This window comes from Pithys albifrons, chromosome 4, assembly GCF_047495875.1.
Source record: "Pithys albifrons albifrons isolate INPA30051 chromosome 4, PitAlb_v1, whole genome shotgun sequence".
In the NCBI taxonomy this organism is placed as follows: domain Eukaryota; kingdom Metazoa; phylum Chordata; class Aves; order Passeriformes; family Thamnophilidae; genus Pithys; species Pithys albifrons.
The window spans coordinates 14,851,644-14,871,723 of NC_092461.1; the positions used below are offsets into that span (position 1 = coordinate 14,851,644).

At 43.8% G+C, this 20,080-nt stretch overlaps 1 protein-coding gene across 3 annotated transcripts in view; it reads left to right on the forward strand.

The window, feature by feature from the left end:
• The first annotated feature begins 11,859 nt into the window (after window positions 1-11,859).
• ANKS6 (ankyrin repeat and sterile alpha motif domain containing 6) overlaps window positions 11,860-20,080 on the forward strand; it is a 37,716-nt gene continuing 29,495 nt past the window's right edge. For 2 of the 3 annotated variants that reach the window (XM_071553528.1, XM_071553529.1), the window contains exons 1-3: window positions 11,860-12,283; window positions 15,664-16,163; window positions 19,780-19,824. In XM_071553528.1, coding sequence (XP_071409629.1) covers window positions 11,925-12,283; window positions 15,664-16,163; window positions 19,780-19,824 — 904 coding nt within the window. In that variant the 5' untranslated portion in view covers window positions 11,860-11,924. Of the gene's footprint in view, window positions 12,284-12,482; window positions 12,653-15,663; window positions 16,164-19,779; window positions 19,825-20,080 lie in introns of those variants that run through there. The other variant, XM_071553530.1, reaches the window with a different exon arrangement.

Here is a 20,080-nt window from a genome sequence, read left to right on the forward strand (position 1 = left end):
ACCCCAGGAATCCCCAAACATATTCCAGAGGCTTGTCAGCAACCCAAGGAGCCCAGGTCTCTGTGCACCCCCAGAGACCCAAAAACCTCCCAGACCCAATATCCCTTCAGATCCTGACAGATCCCAGTCCCTCCAGTCCCCCAAAACAGTCCCAGACCGACCAAAACTCTCCCAGATTCTGGCACACCTTAGTCCTCCAGAGCCCTCCATAACCACCCCAGCCTCCATAAGCCCCTGAGACTCCAATATCCCCCCCCAGACCTTGATGCACTCTAGTCCCTCCAGTCCCCAACTCAAATACCTATACAGGCCATGCCCATTGCATGGGGCCATGCCCACTGACCCCGGTATTGACATAGGCCATGCCCACTGCGCTTAACCACACCCCACGCTGACATAATGAGTTTTACATAATTTGATATAAATTTTATTTATATGTAAACTATGAAATAAAATTAAAAATTAAATAAATAATATAAAAACAAATTTAAAATAAAAATTAAAACAGAAAACCACAATAAAACATAAAATAATATAAACCCAAGAAATAATAAATAAAATAAAAATAAAATTAAATTGAAAAATAAAACCATAAAATGAAATAAAAATTGAAAAGAAAATTAAAATGCAATAAAAATAAATCTAAAAATAAAAATAAAAGTTAAAAACTATAATAAAATGATAAATTATATAAAACTATATATATCCCGAAACACATCCCAGAGACCCCCTGCTGGGCTTAGGAACCCCCAAACACAGCCCCAGGGACTCCTCAGCTCCCTGTGTACCCCTAGAACCCCTGTGAGAACCCGATCCAACTTTACCAGGTTTTCCATCTTAATTTCTTGAAAGCTGAAATTTTGCTCACACTTTTGTTTGGTTTTTTGGTAACCCTGACTTCATGTCTGAAGAATAACTACACATTTTTTCCTAAGAGATTTCCTTTAATTTGGTGAGAATATAGGCATTTTTTCAAAAAGGGTTTTACAGAGATAAATGTGCAACTTCACAAAGCCTTACAACATGGCTCCAGGGCTGTGTTGTGGGTGGACTACCAGCCAGGCCTTCCTTGACTGGCAGCTCAGCCATGCGGCTCCTGTGGCCATGTCAGCCACAGGACACGTGCTCTGGGCAGGCCTAGGCTGAGCCGTGGTCCTTCCCCTACACACACAGACACAGACACAGACACACAGACACACAGACACACACACACATTGTCTGAGTTTGAAGGAAAAACCAAAATGTTTACCAAAAAACAGAGGAGAGGATTCCTCCACAATAATCATGTCACTCCTTATTAAATTTAGAAAAAAAAGGAACTTTAATTACAAAATGGATATAAGAAGGATAACTGTTCTTAACTACTATATATATACATATATATGTAGATATAACTGTAAACAGAACAGAGCAAACTACTCCCCTTGCACCAAAGGTAAAAACAAAAGAGAACAACCCCCCAAATGGTAGGTTCCTTCTGGAGCAGTTATATTTATTGACAGTGTCAGTGTCACACCTCGGCTGGCTGTGAGGTGAATTCTCAGTCTTTTCCCAGTAAGGCAGAGACAAGGGGTGAACACTCACATGGACTCTCTCTCCCTCTCCATGTCCTTTGTCCCAAACAAAGAAGGAAAAGCTGGTAATGGAGGGATGATGATAGTTCCCAGGAAGGAAAGGTCTGCAGCCTGTCCCAAAAGCAACTGACTCCTCTCTCTCTCTCTCTCTCTCTTTTTCTCTCTCTCTCTCTCTCTCAGGTCGCTGCTGTGGCAGGGAGGATGGGCCGCGATGGTGCAGGGAACAGTGAAGCTGGAGTGGTGACCAGGCTCGCAATGCCGAACCAGGAGCAGAGCAATGGCAAGAAAAACCAGCTCATCAAACAGCAGCAGCGATGAGCAGGAGGATGGCCTCTCTTTGACAGCAGCACACACAGGTGCAGTGTTCAGCCAGAGCTGTGGATGTTCCCAAAAACCAAAAAAGACACAGTGAAAGCCCATTCCCTGCCACACCTTCCCCCAGTCCACCCCCCAGCCAAAACCATCAAGTAGGAATTCCTAGCAGTTGACCACTTCTTTTGTTAACTAATGGCATGGGGAATTAGGCTCAGTCTTTGAATTTTGTAGTGGCAGGGAGAGAATTTTTTCTTTAACATCCCTAAAACTACAACACACAGACACACAGGCACACAGACAAGGTGGTTCTGACCCAATAATAACTGACCTGGTGTGTAACAAGAAGCTGTGCGCATTAATGACAAGCTCTTTTGCTGACAAAAGGAATGTTCTTGGTTGAAAAATGAAGTCAACCAATGTGGACTCATAGAAATCCAGAGGAGAACTGAAAATCCAAAATTTATTATCTGAATAATGGCCAGTCCAATCCATGGCTTGACAGAATTATGGGGAATAAAAGCAACAGTGTCATTAATCAAGACTTTCAGATTTGCTTCATACTCAACAACATATCCATAATGCTTCTTTCACTTCAGCCCCTAACAGGATGCAGTCCCACCTGTCTAAATTTGTGATCTGGAGGCCATGAGATTACACCAGAATTCCCTAGTTGCATTTGTAATACCTTAACATAACTGTAACATAACTGGATACATTTTCTCCCTCACATTCAGTGGGGAGCTGGAACTGGTCTTGAGGTTTCCTTTGTTCCATGCATTTGCTGCAGTATCTTCTGCTGCTGGACACCTGTCAGGATCAGCCTAGCAGAGAAGTCTGGTCAATCCAGAGAGGGATTGAGCCCCGTACATGGCACTGGGTGGTGCTCACTAGCATGGGTGAGGAGTGGACAAAACATGTTTGGCACTAAGGAAGGTGGGGGAGGGAAACTTGTCACTACCAGACAAGGTAAGAGCATGTAGGTATGAGCATTTTCTGATTTTATATGATAATAAATATTGTATGTGACAACAAGCACAGGTTGTTGGCTACTGTGAAGGCCTTGCTCTGGAGGGCTTCTTATTCAGAAGGGTGCTGAATAATAACCACTTACCCTGACGCTGGTAAACTAGCTGTGCTGGTTTAAAGGTAAACCGGCAGGAGAAAGGAACCCAACACAAAAGAGATTGTTAGTCAGAGTTACAATGGCACAAAGAGAAATTGCTTTTAACCCACAAACCCCAGAAAGGTAACCCAGCACCCTGGGGCACAAACACAAAGGGGTTTGTACCCCCTGTGCTGAACCCCACATGGTTCCTCCAAGTCCAAAGTAAAAGGAAGCGAGAAACTTGTTGGTGCAGATGATGGTTGCAGTCTTGTCAAGAGTGGTGGTCTCCTCCTGTCTGGTTGAAAGTGGTGGTCTCCTTCTGTTGAGGTTCTGGTCCTCCTCTGGATCTGACAAGTGGGGTTCCCAAGTCCCAAAACCCCCAAGATTATATCCCCTCAGGTCCAGGTGGGAATTCCCTGTACCTCCCCCAGGGTGGGGAATTACAAAATGAGTAAGCTCACTCTGTGAGTCATAGGGTATTTGGAATCATTGATGGCCCATTAGCAGACATGACACGTCAGGCTGGGTGTGGAGGTGCTAATGACTTCCTGGAAGGGATTTATCACATCTCTTATCTCACAGGTGTCTTTCACATGTAGCTCACAGCCTGAGGGGTTGAGCGTGTCCTGGGCAGCTACTGCAAATGGTCCATTGTTAACAGTTCATGGGAAATGAATAGAATACATAGCTTTGGTCACCCCCACACAGTGATAAACTGGTCCCGCCTGCTGAACTAGGACACTAGCATAAATCAAATACATTAGGTGGATTTGCAGATGATTATGTGTGTGTGTGTTTGCATGTGCATAGATATAAACTGATTATTTCTAATTCAGTTATACAGTTATCCATCATAGATAATTATATAGGAAAAGAATCTATCTTCAAAGCATAAACAGCCAACACTTATGCATTCTAAAAAAAAAATTCAAAACATGACAGAAACATGATGCACAAACACATTGCAGATTGATAGGAAATGGGTTCAATGAGAAGAGTCAACCAAGTTATAAAACCTACCCATTGGAGAGAGCTTTGGACCTACAGGTCATTGTTCACCATCACTTTAACTGTGGGTGAAATAGCACTGCCCTCCAAAGAAACAGCCCCCTCAACTCCCACCTTAACTTCTTTCACTCCTTTGTCAGCACAAATACTTTTAAAATATTATTATTCAGCTCACTGTCCAACAAGTGTCAAGGATTTTTTTATTAATATGTTTGCATTGAAAGTCTCTTTATTTGTGAGAGAGCTGTGTAGCACAAGCAAAACATGAAATAGGTTGCACCTCAGTCAGTTTCCCAGCTGCAGCCCTGAGCCAAAGGATGGGTGTTGAGGTCCTCAGTGCTTTTGCAGGGACCCTGTTTGACAGGGTAGGCTTTCAGTCAAGAGTGAAGCTGGGTGCATAGTGCAGAGACACAGAGCCTCAGGAATTTAGATAAGATGAAGAATGGTGGGTACAGAGGTCTAAAAATTAAACAAGATTAAAAAACAAAAGACTTGATGAGTGAGATAGAAACTGTCAGCTATTTCAAGGATCTCCTATAAGACTGATGAATGGTATGCTACAATTGTCTTACTGACATGCCATTAAAAACAGGTGGCATTCAGTGGATTACTTGGGGAAGACATCACATTTATCAGTTTGGAGATCTCTGTAGTATGTGTATGTCTACACAGTTATACAGATATACACACAGAGAGAAAATACCTTACTGAAAAGGTCATATACAAGCCAGGATAGCTTAAAGGCAGAAACAATATGTAAAAGGCATCAGTCAGTATATTTGGTTGCTGTCGATATGTATTGTTGGTATATAAATGTTCTCTTTAACTAAATAGCAAGCATGAACTGCAGGCAGTGGAAAAGACATTGTAGATATTGCAGAGAAAGGAAGCCAAGGCCAGGAAGCTTTGCTGTTAGAAACTATTGGAGCAAAGCTGCAGTTCTGTGCATGGAATATGGTATGATGTGACATGTTACTGAAGGTCTGTTATATTGGAAACCTGACTGATTTTTCATACATTCTTGTGCAGACACAGTGCCTCGGTTTGAGGGGAAAAACCAAAATGTTTACCCACAAGAGGGGGAGGGGGCATCTCCACAATAATCATGCCACTCTTTATCAAATTTCAGGAAAGGAACTTTAATACAAGAAGGATAACTGTTCTTAACTGATATATATATATCTATATATACTTATCCCAGCGTCCACCATACCACAGGGACTTCACTCTCTTAGCCTGCTTAATGGCAGCACATGTCTCACAGTCATGGATAACCTGAGAGATAATGTCCCATGGTTAAATCCACCCCTCGGTCTCCTGCCTATTTATAAGTGGCATCTCTGCCCTGATGGCCTGAGGCATCATGGGCCCATCAAGCCAGGAACAGCTCTCCCTTGTGCTGCCAGTCCAGATCTATCTGTGATACTTTCACTTGTGCAGCTTGGTCTGCCTGTTGGTTGTTGCGATGTTCCTCGTTGCCTCGATTTTTGGGCACGTGTGCATCTACGTGGCGGACTCTCACAATCAGCTTCTCTACTCGGGTGGCAATGTCTTGCCATATATCGGCAGCCCAGATGGGTTTCCCTCTGCGTTTCCAATTGGTTTTCTTCCATTGGTCTAACCATCCCCAGAGAGCACTGGCCACCATCCATGAGTCAGTGTGGAGGTAAAGCTTTGGCCATTTCTCTCATTCAGCAATGTCCAGGACCAACTGCACGGCTTTGAGCTCTGCAAACTGAGTCGACCCACCTTCTCCTTCAGTAGCTTCTGCAACTTGTCAGGTGGGACTCCATACAGCTGCTTTCCATTTGCGATTAGTCCCTACAATGCAACAGGAGCCATCAGTGAAAAGGGCGTAGCATATTTCCTCTTTTGGCAATTGATTGTATGGTGGAGATTCTTCCACACGTGTCACCTGCTCTTCCTCTTCATCTGCTAGACCAAAATTTTCACCTTCAGGCCAGTTCATGATGATTTCCAGGATCCCAGGGCGATTTGGTTTTCCCATATGGGTGCGCTGCGTAATCAGGGCAATCCACTTGCTCCAGGTAGCATCAGTGGCGTGATGTGTACAGGCAGCCTGTCCTGCCAACATTCACTTCAGCACTGGTAGTCGAGGTGCCAGAAACAGCTGTGCTTCTGTGCCAATCACCTCTGAGGCGGCTTGAACTCCTTCATAGGCAGCTAGGATCTCTTTCTCTGTTGGGGTATATTTGGCTTCAGATCCTCTGTAGCCTCGGCTCCAGAATCCAAGTGGTTGGCCTCGAGTTTTACCACGCACCTTCTGCCAAAGGCTCCAGAACAGGCCATTATTCCTGGCAGTGGAGTAGAGCAAGTTCTGTATGTCTGGTCCTGTCCTGACTGGCCCAAGGGCTACAGCATGAGCAATCTCCTGCTTAATCTGGTCAAAGGCTTGTTGCTGTTCAGGGCCCCAGTGGAAATCATTCTTCTTACCGAAGAATATGCCATAATTTTGAAACTTTCAAAAATTATTTGTAATTCAGTATTTTAACTCACTGTGTGTTGTAGTTTGGAATTATTATGTAAATTCTCTCCCCTACCACTAACTGCCCATGCCAGTAGTTAACAAAAAAAGTAGTTAACTGCTGATCACTTGGGTGGGGGCTGGCCACAGGGACACGGAAAACCCTCTTGCTACGCATCACCCTTTCCCCTACACATATGAGTTAACACCTGATTGAGCTAACACCTTTCCTGAAGCAGAAACCAATGTCTGATTTTTGTCCTTATTTCTTTAAGTACAAGAGTAGCTTCACCTGCAGGAATGACACCAAATGTAAACAAAAATTAACAATTCTGCTGATTGTGGACATGTCCACATGGTAGTGCAATATAAACAAGTAAGATTTAAGTAAGCGTAATTGAGTATCACAACTAGCATAGAGTTTGAAGTGGACTATCCTACCCTGCAAGATTTCTGCCACCATGGGTGGTAGTGCCTGGAAAAGGATCTTTCTAGAATGAACCATATCCTTAGATTTCACAGCAAGCACTCCAAAGCTGGAATCCAGATGCAGCTCTTCCAAACCCTCTTGTCAAGCATCTCCCAGCACTGGTCTGAGTCATAAAGCATGAGTATCTTGAAAAGCATCCCCAAAATAGCCACATATAGAATAAGGTCTCGATCTCTTAAACAACTTACTGACATTCAAATGTCCAACACAGTGTTCAAACTAAACTGATTAATTTGCATTCCCCTCTCTTGCAAGGAAGAGAAGTAAGGGACATGCCGACCTGTTATTTATCCACTTAAATATTTGGTTTTCTTAGAATACACAGTCCACTATCAAAGGACTTTTAGACGGTTTCATACATTTAGAGGGGTAGAAGAAAACATTAAGTTAACCTCATCTGGTTTTCTGCATGTCACAGGCCTCGTATGCCATACCCAACCAAGACATGGCATATTCTGAAACACATAAAGGAAGAAAATTCCTCACAAAGTTACAGCAGCTGGTTATAATAGATGAAGCAGAGACTGTAATATACACCATTAAAATTCTGAACCAAGAAGTCAAGCAGATACTATGTCGTGAAATTAATGTTTATCATCCTGCACTGTAGCCACTTATTACCATTTGGATTTTAGTAATTTTTTTCAAGGTCATTTGTGTTTCTATACCTGAAAGGACCAAATATGAGTCTAGTGTTACTGGGGAAGCATTTGTTTTTCTATGTTGGTATTTCTAACATATGTGTCTGCCTTTTCATTAAAGCAGAGGTAAGTTTCTTCACACAAAACAAATGAAAAAAATTTCAGTTTTCTTTTTCTCAGAAGTATGACTTCCTTGTGATTAACATCAGTAAGGTTTTACAGTAGAAAATAAGCCTTTTACTCCTTGACTTGCTAATGTCTAATCTAAATCTCCCTTGGCACAGCTTAAGACTATGTCCTCTTGCCAGTTGCCTGAGAGAAGAGACTGATCCCTGCCTGGCTAAAACCTCCTTTCACATGGTTGTAGAGGGTGATAAGGTCTTGCCTGAGCCTTCTCTTCTCCAGGATAAACAACCCAAGCTCCCTCAGCTGCTCCTATAGGACCTGTGTTCCTGACCCTTCACCAGCCTCATTGCCCCTCTTTGGACACACTCCAGTACCTCAATGTCCTTTCTAAACTGAGTGGCCCAGAAATGCACACGAGACTAGAGGTGTGGCCTCACCAGTGCTGAGTACAGAGGAAGAATCACTTCCCTGGTCCTGCTGGCCACACTATTCCTGGTATAGGCCAGGATGCCATTGGCCTACTTGGCCACTGGGCACACTGCTGGCTCATATCCAGCCTGCTGTCAATCAGTATCGCCAGGTCCCTTTCTCCCTGGCCACTGCACAGCTGCTCTGGCCATAACCTGTAGTGCTCCATGGGGTTGTTGTGGCCAAAGTGGAGGACCTGGTACTTGGCCTTGTTGAACTTCACACTGTCGAATTTGGCCCATCTGCCTAGCCTGTCGAGGTCCCTCTGTAGAGTCCTCCTACCCTCCAGCAGATGGACACTCCCCCCAACTTGGTGTCGTCTGCAAACTTGCTAATGTTAGACTCAATCCCCTCATGCAAATCATCAATAAAGATATTAAACAGGATTGGGCCCAACATTGATGCCTAGGGGGCACCACTAGTGACCAGATGCCAACTGGAATGAAGCATCATTCATCATCCCTCATCCAGCTAGTCCTTAATCCAGAGATGAGTGCACCTGTCTATGCCATGGGCTGCCTGCTTTTCCAGGGATATGCTATGGGAGATGGTGTCAAAGCTTTGCTGAAGTCTACATCATCAGCCTTCCCCTCATCCACCTTCTCATAAAAGGAGATCACTTTGGTCAGGCAGGACCTGCCCGTCCTAAATCCATGCTGGCTGGGTCTGATCACTCAGTCATCCTGAAGGTGCCATATGATCGTACTCCAGATGATATCATTAGTAGTGAAAACTTATGTTAGAGAAGTTTCACTAATATTGAACTCACGTTTGCTCATGCCTCATCTGTTCTGGACTTTTTTGTAGGACTGTTCTGCTCCCTGCACTTTTCTCATCTACTTTATTTTAAACTAATTTATTAATTCATCAAGGTTTTTTTCTGTCATTTTAAATTATTTCAACCTCAGAGCAATCCAACACTGACCTATACAAATTAGCACAAAATTGATCTGAAAGAATTTCTTGTCAAAAGCAGTACATTTTTTATTGACTGGACAAACAAGAGGCAGTTTGGACAAAGCATCTGAACAACTAATGTACAATCTGCACTTGGGTATCTTGGTTTTGTTTCATTCTGTATGAACTGCATTATCTGTATTATCCTGTATATTCTGTACTGGTGCAGCCTCACCTTGAATACTGTTGTGCAGTTTTGGTCTCCACAATATAAGAAAGATATTAAGCTCTTAGAGAGCAACAAAAGGAGGGTAACGATGGTAGTGAAGGGTCTTGAGGTGAAACTGTATCAGGAGTAGCTGAGGTCACTTGGTCTGTTCAGCCTGGAAAAGAGGAGACTGAGGGGAGACCTCATTGCAGTTACAACTTGTTCATGAGGGGAAGAGGAGGGGTAGGCACTGATCTCTTCTCTGTGGTGACCAGAGACAGGACCTGAGGGAATGGCCTGAGGATTAGGTTGGAAATTAAAAGAAGGTTTTTCGCCCAGAGGGTGGTTGGGCACTGGAACAGGCTCCCCAGGGAAGTGGTCACAGCACCAAGGCTGAGAGAGTTCAAGAAGTGTTTGGACAATACTCTCAGGCACATGGTGTGACTCTTGGGGATGGTGCTGTGGAAGGCCAGGAGTAGGATTTTTATGATCCTTGTGGGTCCCTTTGAACTCTGCATATCCTGGGATCTTCTAAATTAAGCTTTCTCCATCATCTTATGCTAATGAACAGTTTGAAAGGCTTGGGTTGTTCTTTCATTGGTGAAGAAATCAAGTCCTGCAGTTTCAGGAGGGCTCGGTACTGCATCATCCATGACAATATTTGATAACACTTTATTAATTTAAGAAGAGATCTGATTATTTTTTCCATGCCTTGATTCTCATTCATTGACAGAAATCACTAGTCATCTTACCATTATAAATGCCTGGGATACCAGCTGAAGGTAGCAATGACCATCAGATAACATCAGCAGAATTTAGCATTAACAATTTCCTCTCTCATTTTGTAAATCCCAGCGAATATTTCCTATTGCTTACTTATAAGCCTATTAAAATAAGAATTGCATCTTTTGCTGTTAGGTTCCTAATTATATTCATGATATTCATTTTTGGAGTTTCAAACCATTGGTAGAAATTGATCATGTAATCATCAGCTAGGTAACACAAATCTGTTCATTAGCTTATCTCAAAGATAACTGAAGTGATTCTGTCACTAATTTGACTATATCCAAGCATGCACTTTGACATGGTAAGTATGGTCCAGTTTTCTTCAACCATGAATAATGTATTGCATTAATCTTTCTTGTCATTCCCTTCTTCCAAACTCTGAAATGTTATACAAAGTGAATTGCACTATCCAGCTTTATTGTTAATAGAAAACTCCTCATACTATCATAATCTAAGAATGGCTGTATCGGCTGGACCAGAATTCTATCTAGGCATGCATGTTCCCTCTGAAGATGGCCACAGTAAGCCTCCCTACTTTTAAGGAAATTATTTAAGTGCATACGGTACATATTTAAATATTCTACATGAGTTCACACAGGAATTTGTTCTATTACTTGTGTAATGATAAATGTGCAATTTTTTTTCCTTTGCTGTGAATGGTACTTTCCCAAGGAAAGGTGGCCATAACTTCAGCCAGGACTCTTGTTGGCTGTAGACTGTCTCCAAGTGTAACTTGTTTGTCCCTTTGTCATGATGGTGTGGCAATCTGATTCACAAGTGGATCAGAGTCAAAAAGCTGTGTAACTTGGAAGATAAGGATGCCATGCCTAAAAACAGGGGATTGCTTCATTTTAGTGGCATTTGGTGGGTTTAGCTGTCCATAAGCTTTCCTAGTCTTCTCATCCCCAAACGGTCCATCATGATAAGTGCCCTGTTCTGCCATTGAAGTCACTGATTTTCGTAGAAAATTACCTGCCTGAACTTTAAGGGACACGATGTGATATTCTTCAGTGACTAAATTAAAGAGTTGGCTTTATTTTTTTCCCCTTGCTTTACATTCTGTAAACCAGTACAATCTGGAAAATATTTCATGTTACCTGGGAGGCTGATGCTAAAGAGAAGATACGAAAGAAATCCAAATTCTATGCTCAAAGTTTTTAAACTGGAAGACTAATCAGCGCTATCAGGAGCCTGGAAATGTAGGTATTCTTTTAGAAAAGACTGATCTTTGAATCCTGCATCTCAGCACAAGAGAGCATGGCCCTCTCAGAAGGGAGAGAGTGGTTTGGAGCTGAAGGATGCAAAAAGCAGGAAGGTGCAAGTAAAGGCTGAAGTATCACGTAAACGGAGTGTGACTGACAGAAGGACCGTACCAAGCTGTAGAGGTCACGATGTGAAGCAAGGAAAAGGGATTGTTATGTCAGGTGAGAGCGAATAAAGCCCGTAGTGAAGGCTTGCTGCCATGACCCCGGGGGGAATCGCTTGTGTAGCAACCAGCCACGGTGGGGAAAGCGGTTGCAGCCCCGATGACAGAGCCCGCTGGGGCACGGGGCAGGAGCTGCGGGGCAAGGTGGGGTGGGTAGCGGGACAGGGGAGGCGCCGGGGACCCGGGCCCAGGCGCGGAAGCCGCTCGCTGGCTCCGCGGAGGGCAGCCCAGCCCGGCTCGCTGTCCGCGCCGTGCCAGAGCAGCCGGAGCGATACGGCCGCCCCAAGCCGGCCTCCCTCCTCCCGCCGGCGCAGTCCCCTCCTCCCGCTGCCTCCCCGGCGGGGGCGGGCGCGGGCGCGGGCGGCCGAGCTGCGCGGGGCTCGGCGGCGCTGCCCATGGGGGAGAGTGGGGTGCCCCCCCAGGTGCAGCTCTTCCTCCGCGCCTGCGAGCAGGGGGACTGTGAGACTGCCCGACGCCTCCTGGGGCTGCCCGGCGGCGGCCCCGGCACCGCCGGCCCGGCGGCCCCCTCCTCCTCCTGCGGCTCCGAGGAGGCGCCGGCCGAGCCCCGCGGCGAAGTGTCGGCCCCGCCGCCCGCCGCCGTGCCCGTGGACTGCACGGACGAGGCCGGGAACACGGGGTTGCAGTTCGCCGCGGCGGGGGGGCACGAGCCGCTGGTGCGGTGCCTGCTGCGGAAGGGCGCCTCGGTACAGAGCAGGAATCACTACGGATGGAGCCCCCTCATGCAAGCGGCCAGGTACGGGAGGGAGGGATCGGGGCCGAGAGGGGTCTCCGGCCGCTGTCCCGCCTCGCCGCAGGGCACCGGCCCGATCGGCGGCAGCCCTGGGACGGGGAAGAGAGGGAGGGCCACCGAGGCTCAGCCTTCCCGGCCCCGGGGCTGCCGCGGGCGCTCGGTTCTCTTGCCCTCCAGATCCTGGGCCGGGGGAGGGCGCCGGGGAGCTCCAGGCTGGTCAAGTGTGTGGCAGAGAGGGCGGGCGCCATGTTGGACCCCGCGGGCGGTCGTGGCCGGTGTATCCCGGGTTATCCCGGCAGGATCCGGGCGATCACCTCCTCCTCGCCCTGGCGGCGGCGGGGAGTGAGGAGGGTTTGTCGAATGTAGATCTGGGTAAGTGTTACGCTGGGGCATTAGGTTTTATCTGTTCATATTAAGGATGTGGTGATTGAAGCAGTGAACGCTGTTTCTTGGGTAAAGCCAGTGCAGAATTGCAGTCAGAGGTAACCTGAACACGAAAACACTGCTTCCTTCCCGCTTTCCTTCAGTGATAGAATATGCACATACCCTTACTTAATTTTCTAATTTTTTTTTACATGTGTGTCTTAGCTCTTGTTGAAAAGTCATGTCTGACGTCAAGCATACTGAAGCAAACAAAACCAGTTGATTTTACTTGACTTTCCCATGTTTTCCTAAGTGGTTTGCTAAAGTATATGGAAAATCATTGCTGAGGGTTTCTAATGACAAAACTGGGTTGTTTTCTGCATCGGTGATGCTGTGCTCTGTGTAACTCACTGCTGGGCTGTGTGAGGTCCCCGAGTTGCCAGTGTGGGTGTTAGTGCTTACCTTGACACTTACAAGTATGTTTTGGGCTCTCAGAGTCTTGTTTTGCAGGGTTAGAGAGTAATGCTTTCCTATAATAACTGAATGCATAATTGAGAGGAGAAATGTTTTGGAGTTTTTGTTTTGGGTTTTTTTAGGGGGTAGCAAGGGGGGGTTGGTTGGTTGGGTTTTTTGTTGTTTGTTTCATAGCATTTGAATACTTGGAAGAAAAGAATCTGTTTCAACATTTCTCTTTTCAATTAGTGGCCATAGGAAGTTCCCAAAGAATGAGTCACACATCTGGTTTCCCAGCAAGAACAAGGAAGACAAGGTTAAACAATTTTGTTATTTTATGAAGGTTAAAAAACGTTGCAGAAACAGTCTTAGATTTTTTCCCATTAATGAAAACCATACGCTCATTCTCTAAAAGCAATAAAGTCAAATCACTAGAACCCTCTCACTGATTTCAGGAAGTTACTTGCTGATATTTGAAAAGTATTGTATGTATTACTGAAACCTTTGTAGAAAGCATAAAGTGGAAGAACATTTTTTTTTAATGGATAACCAAAAAGGAAACAGTGTTTGTTTCCAAGGTAGGTTTGAAACCAAGGTAAGTTTCAGATTCTGTAGGTGTTTTATTTTCTGGCTGCCGTTAGTCTTATTGAAATTACACAGGAGATAGCAAATATGCATAAAATTAATCCTGTGTACCATCTCTACTGAGGTGATGAAGTGAAGGCTACCAGGATAGACCTAGGGACTAGTAGTGTGTGCCCTGGAGGCATCCTTCTTTCTGAACAGAAACTAAGGACTTTTGGTCTCATGTTTGCTTTTAGTGGTTTAGTAGCATTCTTTGGGATTTCCTCAACTACCATGTGCTCTGCTGCAGAATACAAGGACTGCATTTAGTGTCAAAGTTGAATTGTGTTACAAGCACTGCACAAGCATCCAGTAATGAATGATGTCTGCCACAAGAGCGCAATGCACACATCTTGTCAAAGTGTTACGTTCATTAAAATGTGGGATTCCTCTGCTGAGGAGCAGTAAAGGGTTTCTGTTTTCTCACAGTGAACTAGCTGGGGGTGTATGGTTTGCACAATTGTATTTTGCTTACTGACAAACTACCAAAGTGTCTGATAGTCAAGTCATTTTGAAGCTGGGTTACTGATAAAACAGCTATCAGAGTTCAGTACTCTGACCACATTCTTGAAGATATTCTGCGCACAGAGGGTTTAATGATTTAATTCCAGTTTTCTTTGTTGGAGTATACTTGATGTTACACAGGGTGTTAATTTAGCCCAGTGATACAACAATCCTGCAATCATAGCACAAGCCTGACATAGCAGCTCCAACAGTCGAACCATAGGACAAACAGCACACCCGTTACCAGACCCTCTGTGCACATCATCACGATGCTGGGTGTTGGCAGGAATGGGTAAAAACCAGAAGATTGTCAGGAGGATTGTAAATCTCTCAAGTTGACCTTGCAGCTGAGAATAACTCTTGATATGCCTGTGTGAACAGCAGGTCAGTGATCCTCTAGCATGGAATGATATGATGCCTGCATCTCTGCTTATGTACCTCTGCCCATACATTGTTTTGGGGATCCCCTGGTTTGTGAGTTAACAGAAATAATTTTTTTTTTTGCATTCTAGCTGAAAATTTGTGGTTGTTACAGCAGCCTGCCCTGTGAATTGCCTGTGTGTGGCAATTCACACACCAGATATCCCCAGTTACGAGGGATGAGGATGTGGCTGGAAGCCAGTTCAAGTCCCTTGCTCTCTTCAAAATTAATTTTGGTGGTTGCTCAGTTTTGGTATTGTGTGTTGAGCTGAGCTGTATAGACACTTCCCTCATGCCGGCCTGGCTGACTTGGGAGCAGAATATTTTCCATTGATTGTTTTAGGGAAGGCCAATCACACAGACAGTTGTCCCACTATTCTAATAGGACCATTTCTCTCTCTCTGGTCCCCTTGGCATTGAGGGAAGTTCAGCTTACTTTACAACAGCTATGACCACTGGGCATGTTCATCTCTGAGTTTAATGGGCACATGCCTGTCTTCTGTTGTGGAGGTTCATTCATGGTTCAGAACTGGAAAAGAGGACTAGCTATCCAATTCATAAACTGTTTTTTTTTTCTTTAGCATTGACTCTGCAGTTTTTACTCTAGTTGTTGTAATTAGGGTACTTAATTAAGATCTTGGGAAACAAATTGGCTTTGATTCTTGAATGTGATACAGCCCTGGAAATAAAGTGACTCCCTGGTTCATGTAAGTTATGAGTTGGTGTCATGGGGCTGAAAATGAGGCTGGCACATTGATGCTTTGACCAGACCATCCTCTTAAATAGGTGCTTTGCTTTATGGACATGGTCACTGGTATATGTGGAATGGTTTAGGTTACAGTCCTTAGCTGATGATTCCTCTCCTCCAGCGCAGTGATCACGGTCATGTTCAGTGATGTGTGTATGATCCCTCCTAATGTATTAGTCTACAGGCGAATTCAGTAACAAAGTTTTCTGTGTTCGGAGCATGTTGGTTTTGGCCATCCAAGGTGTTAATTCTTCAATCTCTTTCTCTCAAGGTTTGGACATCTAAGCGTAGCCCACCTCTTGCTGGAGAATGGTGCTGATCTCAATGCACAGAATAAGTTAGGAGCCAGTGTTCTCACAATGGCCTCCAGAGGCGGCCACATCAGCATTGTGAAGTTGTTGCTGGAATCTGGAGCTTTTGTAGACAATTACGACCATTTCAGCACAAATGTACTGAACAGCAGCAGAGATGACTTTCCTGATATCACTCCACTAATGGCAGCTGCTCAACATGGACATGAGGCAGTGGTACATCTATTACTAGACTGGGGAGCTGATTGTAATTACACTGTGAAGACAATGGGCTGGAGTCCTTTAATGCTGGCAGCTGTTAGTGGAAAGGTGAGCTTAGCACAGCAGCTTATGGAGAAAGGTGCCAATCCTGACCACCTGAATGTACTACATAAAACACCTTTTGAAATCTCTGTTGGCTTCAAACACAAAGATATGAAGGACTACTTGGAATCTCTCACAACGGTCAGACCTCAGTCAGGTATGGAGTGTTACTTTTTTATTTCACTGTCTTGCAGTTTTGATTGTGTATTTAGAAATTAAAGGTTTTATTTTGCACATGAGCAAAATTTTGTAGTTCGTAGCTAGGCTATTTGCAAAATGTTGGAGTAGGTACACCTCCTTCAGGTGATGTGCGAGTGCCCAACCTCAGCAGATTTTTTCCATGTTAGCAGGGTGATATTACTGTTCTGCAATAAAAATCATGTGAAATGTTATAAAATGTTTTAATATTTTAGGTACGTTTTACTTTTAAAGCACGTGATCCAGGTGCTCATTTAGGAGGAAAATTATAAAAGCCTATTTGAAACGGCCCAAAGAAGTGGCATAAAAACCAGAATAGGATATCAAAGAAAGAATATTGCAGACTCAAACCTAAAAGATAAAAAATCTGACTTGCCAGAAAAGACCGAAGTGTTCAAACAGTCTAGTTTTGTGAGGAAGTGATTGACAAGTGACGTTAATAAAATGTCTATGTTAAGGACAGAATGTCAAATACTGGGAGGCCTTTTTTATGACAGCCAAAGGAAAAACTTTATAAAGTTAAAGGAATTTAAAGAGGTAGTAAGACACTACGATGCAGCTTAGACCTGAAGGGACATAAGTGTGCAATCTCTAGCCATTGCGATCAAGGTTAAATGCCTTTCTAAAACTCATTATTGGATTGTCTTGGTTGGGTATGGCATACGAGGCCTGTGACACGCAGAAAACCAGATGAGGTTAACTTAATGTTTTCTTCTACCCCTCTAAATGTATGAAACCGTCTAAAAGTCCTTTGATAGTGGACTGTGTATTCTAAGAAAACCAAATATTTAAGTGGATAAATAACAGGTCGGCATGTCCCTTACTTCTCTTCCTTGCAAGAGAGGGGAATGCAAATTAATCAGTTTAGTTTGAACACTGTGTTGGACATTTGAATGTCAGTAAGTTGTTTAAGAGATCGAGACCTTATTCTATATGTGGCTATTTTGGGGATGCTTTTCAAGATACTCATGCTTTATGACTCAGACCAGTGCTGGGAGATGCTTGACAAGAGGGTTTGGAAGAGCTGCATCTGGATTCCAGCTTTGGAGTGCTTGCTGTGAAATCTAAGGATATGGTTCATTCTAGAAAGATCCTTTTCCAGGCACTACCACCCATGGTGGCAGAAATCTTGCAGGGTAGGATGGTCCACTTCAAACTCTATGCTAGTTGTGATACTCAATTACGCTTACTTAAATCTTACTTGTTTATATTGCACTACCATGTGGACATGTCCACAATCAACAGAATTGTTAATTTTTGTTTACATTTGGTGTCATTCCTGCAGGTGAAGCTACTCTTGTACTTAAAGAAATAAGGACAAAAATCAGACATTGGTTTCTGCTTCAGGGAAGGTGTTAGCTCAATCAGGTGTTAACTCATATGTGTAGGGGAAAGGGTGATGCGTAGCAAGAGGGTTTTCCGTGTCCCTGTGGCCAGCCCCCACGTGACCCCAGGTTTGGGCTTCTAGTCGCAATGTGCGTCTTTCTCATAGAGATACCACTATGCGCTAAGGCTAAAAGCAAGAATGGTCAGACAACTTTATTGAGGGGGTAAACATCTTATATAGGGTTTTGAAGGGTACACGCGAACCCGGGCGGCTTTGGATAGGCTGAGGATCTTTGTTCACGTGATGGAGGGGTTCTCCCATTGGCTGGGAGGCAGCTTGCATGTGGTGTTCACGCAGTGAGCATCAGACCCTGGCGCCAATGGGTCTGGCCCGCTTGCCTGCTCTGGGGTTGTTTACTACCTTGTTGGCTGCCCCAAGGTCACTTTGACTTTGCCAGCCTGTCAGCTCCTGACGGGTCGAGCAATGCAGGGGCAGGGGCCAAACCTCTCCTTCACATATGTTAAGTTGGAGCTCTAGGGCTTTCATACAGCCAGACTGCCAGGCAGAACTGGTTGGCTGTAGATGTTTGCTTATGACCAGTCTCTTGAGGAACAGAGAGGAACACACAGAGAGTATCACACATCCATGGGATTCACTAGTGCAGTATTTTAGGACTTGCCCATGTATTTGCATGTACAGAGTGTATGTGCAGACAGAGTTGGCCTGAGGAATCTTGAAAACCTTCTGTGGTCATACAACTTGAATTATTGAAAAAGACTGTTAAAATGAGAAGAGTTGACTTGCTTTAAAAGAGATTAATGTTTCTGTCACCTGTGCTGAGGTGGGGTTTCCATGAGAAGAAGGGAAATAACTAATTTGGGCAGAGAGGGAAGTAAAAAATATTACGCTTCCACACAAATTTCAGCATTGGTTTTTGACCATAGCTTTAGTCTCCTCCTAGTACTGGAGTCTTGAATCCATTGCCATAGATAGGGATGAGTTGCCTTCTAGAAGAAACCAGCTCTCTTCTCAGGGCTGCTCTTAGTAGCATATTCAGAACTACGTGGAATGGCCTGAGTGTTGCCTGCCTTCTGTCCATGTCCTTACTTTGGCTTACCAGATACCAGCCTTTCCTTCTGGCATCTCTCATGATCTGCTACCTGAGGCTGTCTCTCTTCCAGGCTTTGCACATGCCAAGTATGAAGCCTGGGCCTTTCCTAAAGTAGTCTTTTGAAATCTGTTTTCTGGTGGTAAGCTCATACACACAGTTCCTTCTACTAGAGCAGTTTCTGAACCAGGAGAAAATGTCAAAGCCATCTCTCTCTCTTTTTTGGTCTTAACATAAGAGTATCTCATGGTATTTTTGGCTTTTCAAAAATTGCTTCTGTTCAGCTTATTCAAATTACTTCCTTTGGAGTCAAACTGTAAACATTAACCTTTTTTGTATTATAAAAACACCAGAATCGAGCTCACAGTCTATCATATCTCCTTGTTTTCCTTAGGATCTTTTTACCCCATTGATTCTGTATTATCAGTAATACTTTGGAAGATGAGGTATATTTTTCTGGTTTGAGTGGAAGGTGCAAAATATGTCACTATTTTTTCTGCATCTTATATCATGTTAGAAGTTTCAAAGCACTTCGAAGGCATGTCAAAGAAATCATCCCTCACTCAAAATCTAACAATTTGTAATAAATACAGTTCTTATTATGGGGATGGTAGTCTGGGAGCTGATCTATCTATTAATGCACACATAACAAGCTGTGTAGATAAATTGTCACTTATTATTTTTGTGACCTTCAGAAATTAACCCAGCAATACTCAAGGGAAGTGGAACTGGGACAGCTTGTAAAACTCCTTTTGAGTCACCTTTCAAAATTGTCCTGTATTATTTGAGTGTTCACTCTTGTACAGAGGATTACACCTGACCACAGAACCATACCACGGTTCTTTAATGGATATTTTAGTCTTCCAGGCAGGAAACACAAGAGTTACGAAATACAATTTGCTGATAGACAATAGAAGTTGAAAAGCCTGTGCTGGTGCTTTATTATAGTTTGTAGCTTTGGTTCTGCACAGAGAACCATACAGGTGAGTTATTCTTCCAAAGGGAATAAAGAAGTTGTCAACGGCTTCTTTGTTATTATTAAATGTATGTCTAAACATATGTTTTATAGTACTTTTATGTAATTTTTAATAGCTTTTGCTTTTTATTGATTGCTAATAGAAATATTTATTTTTCTTTCAGATACAGAAAAGAGGCAACCTGATGTCTTTCATGCTTTGAAAGTGGGTAAGTACTTAAAAATTCTTCCATTATGTCTGGCCATTGTAACTTCAGAGCATGTGTGTTTGCTTACGTGGGAAACTGAGACTTTTTCTGTTTCATCTCTTCATATATAAGCTACCAAAATATCTTCCTGTGAAAGCCTTAGGTCTGTTAGATTATTAGAGAGTCCAGGTTCCGTTCTTGTACCCCTGTGATTTTTGAGATTTACAAATGTTGGTACTAGATCAGAAGTGGTATTAGAGGAGAGGCCGAATGAATA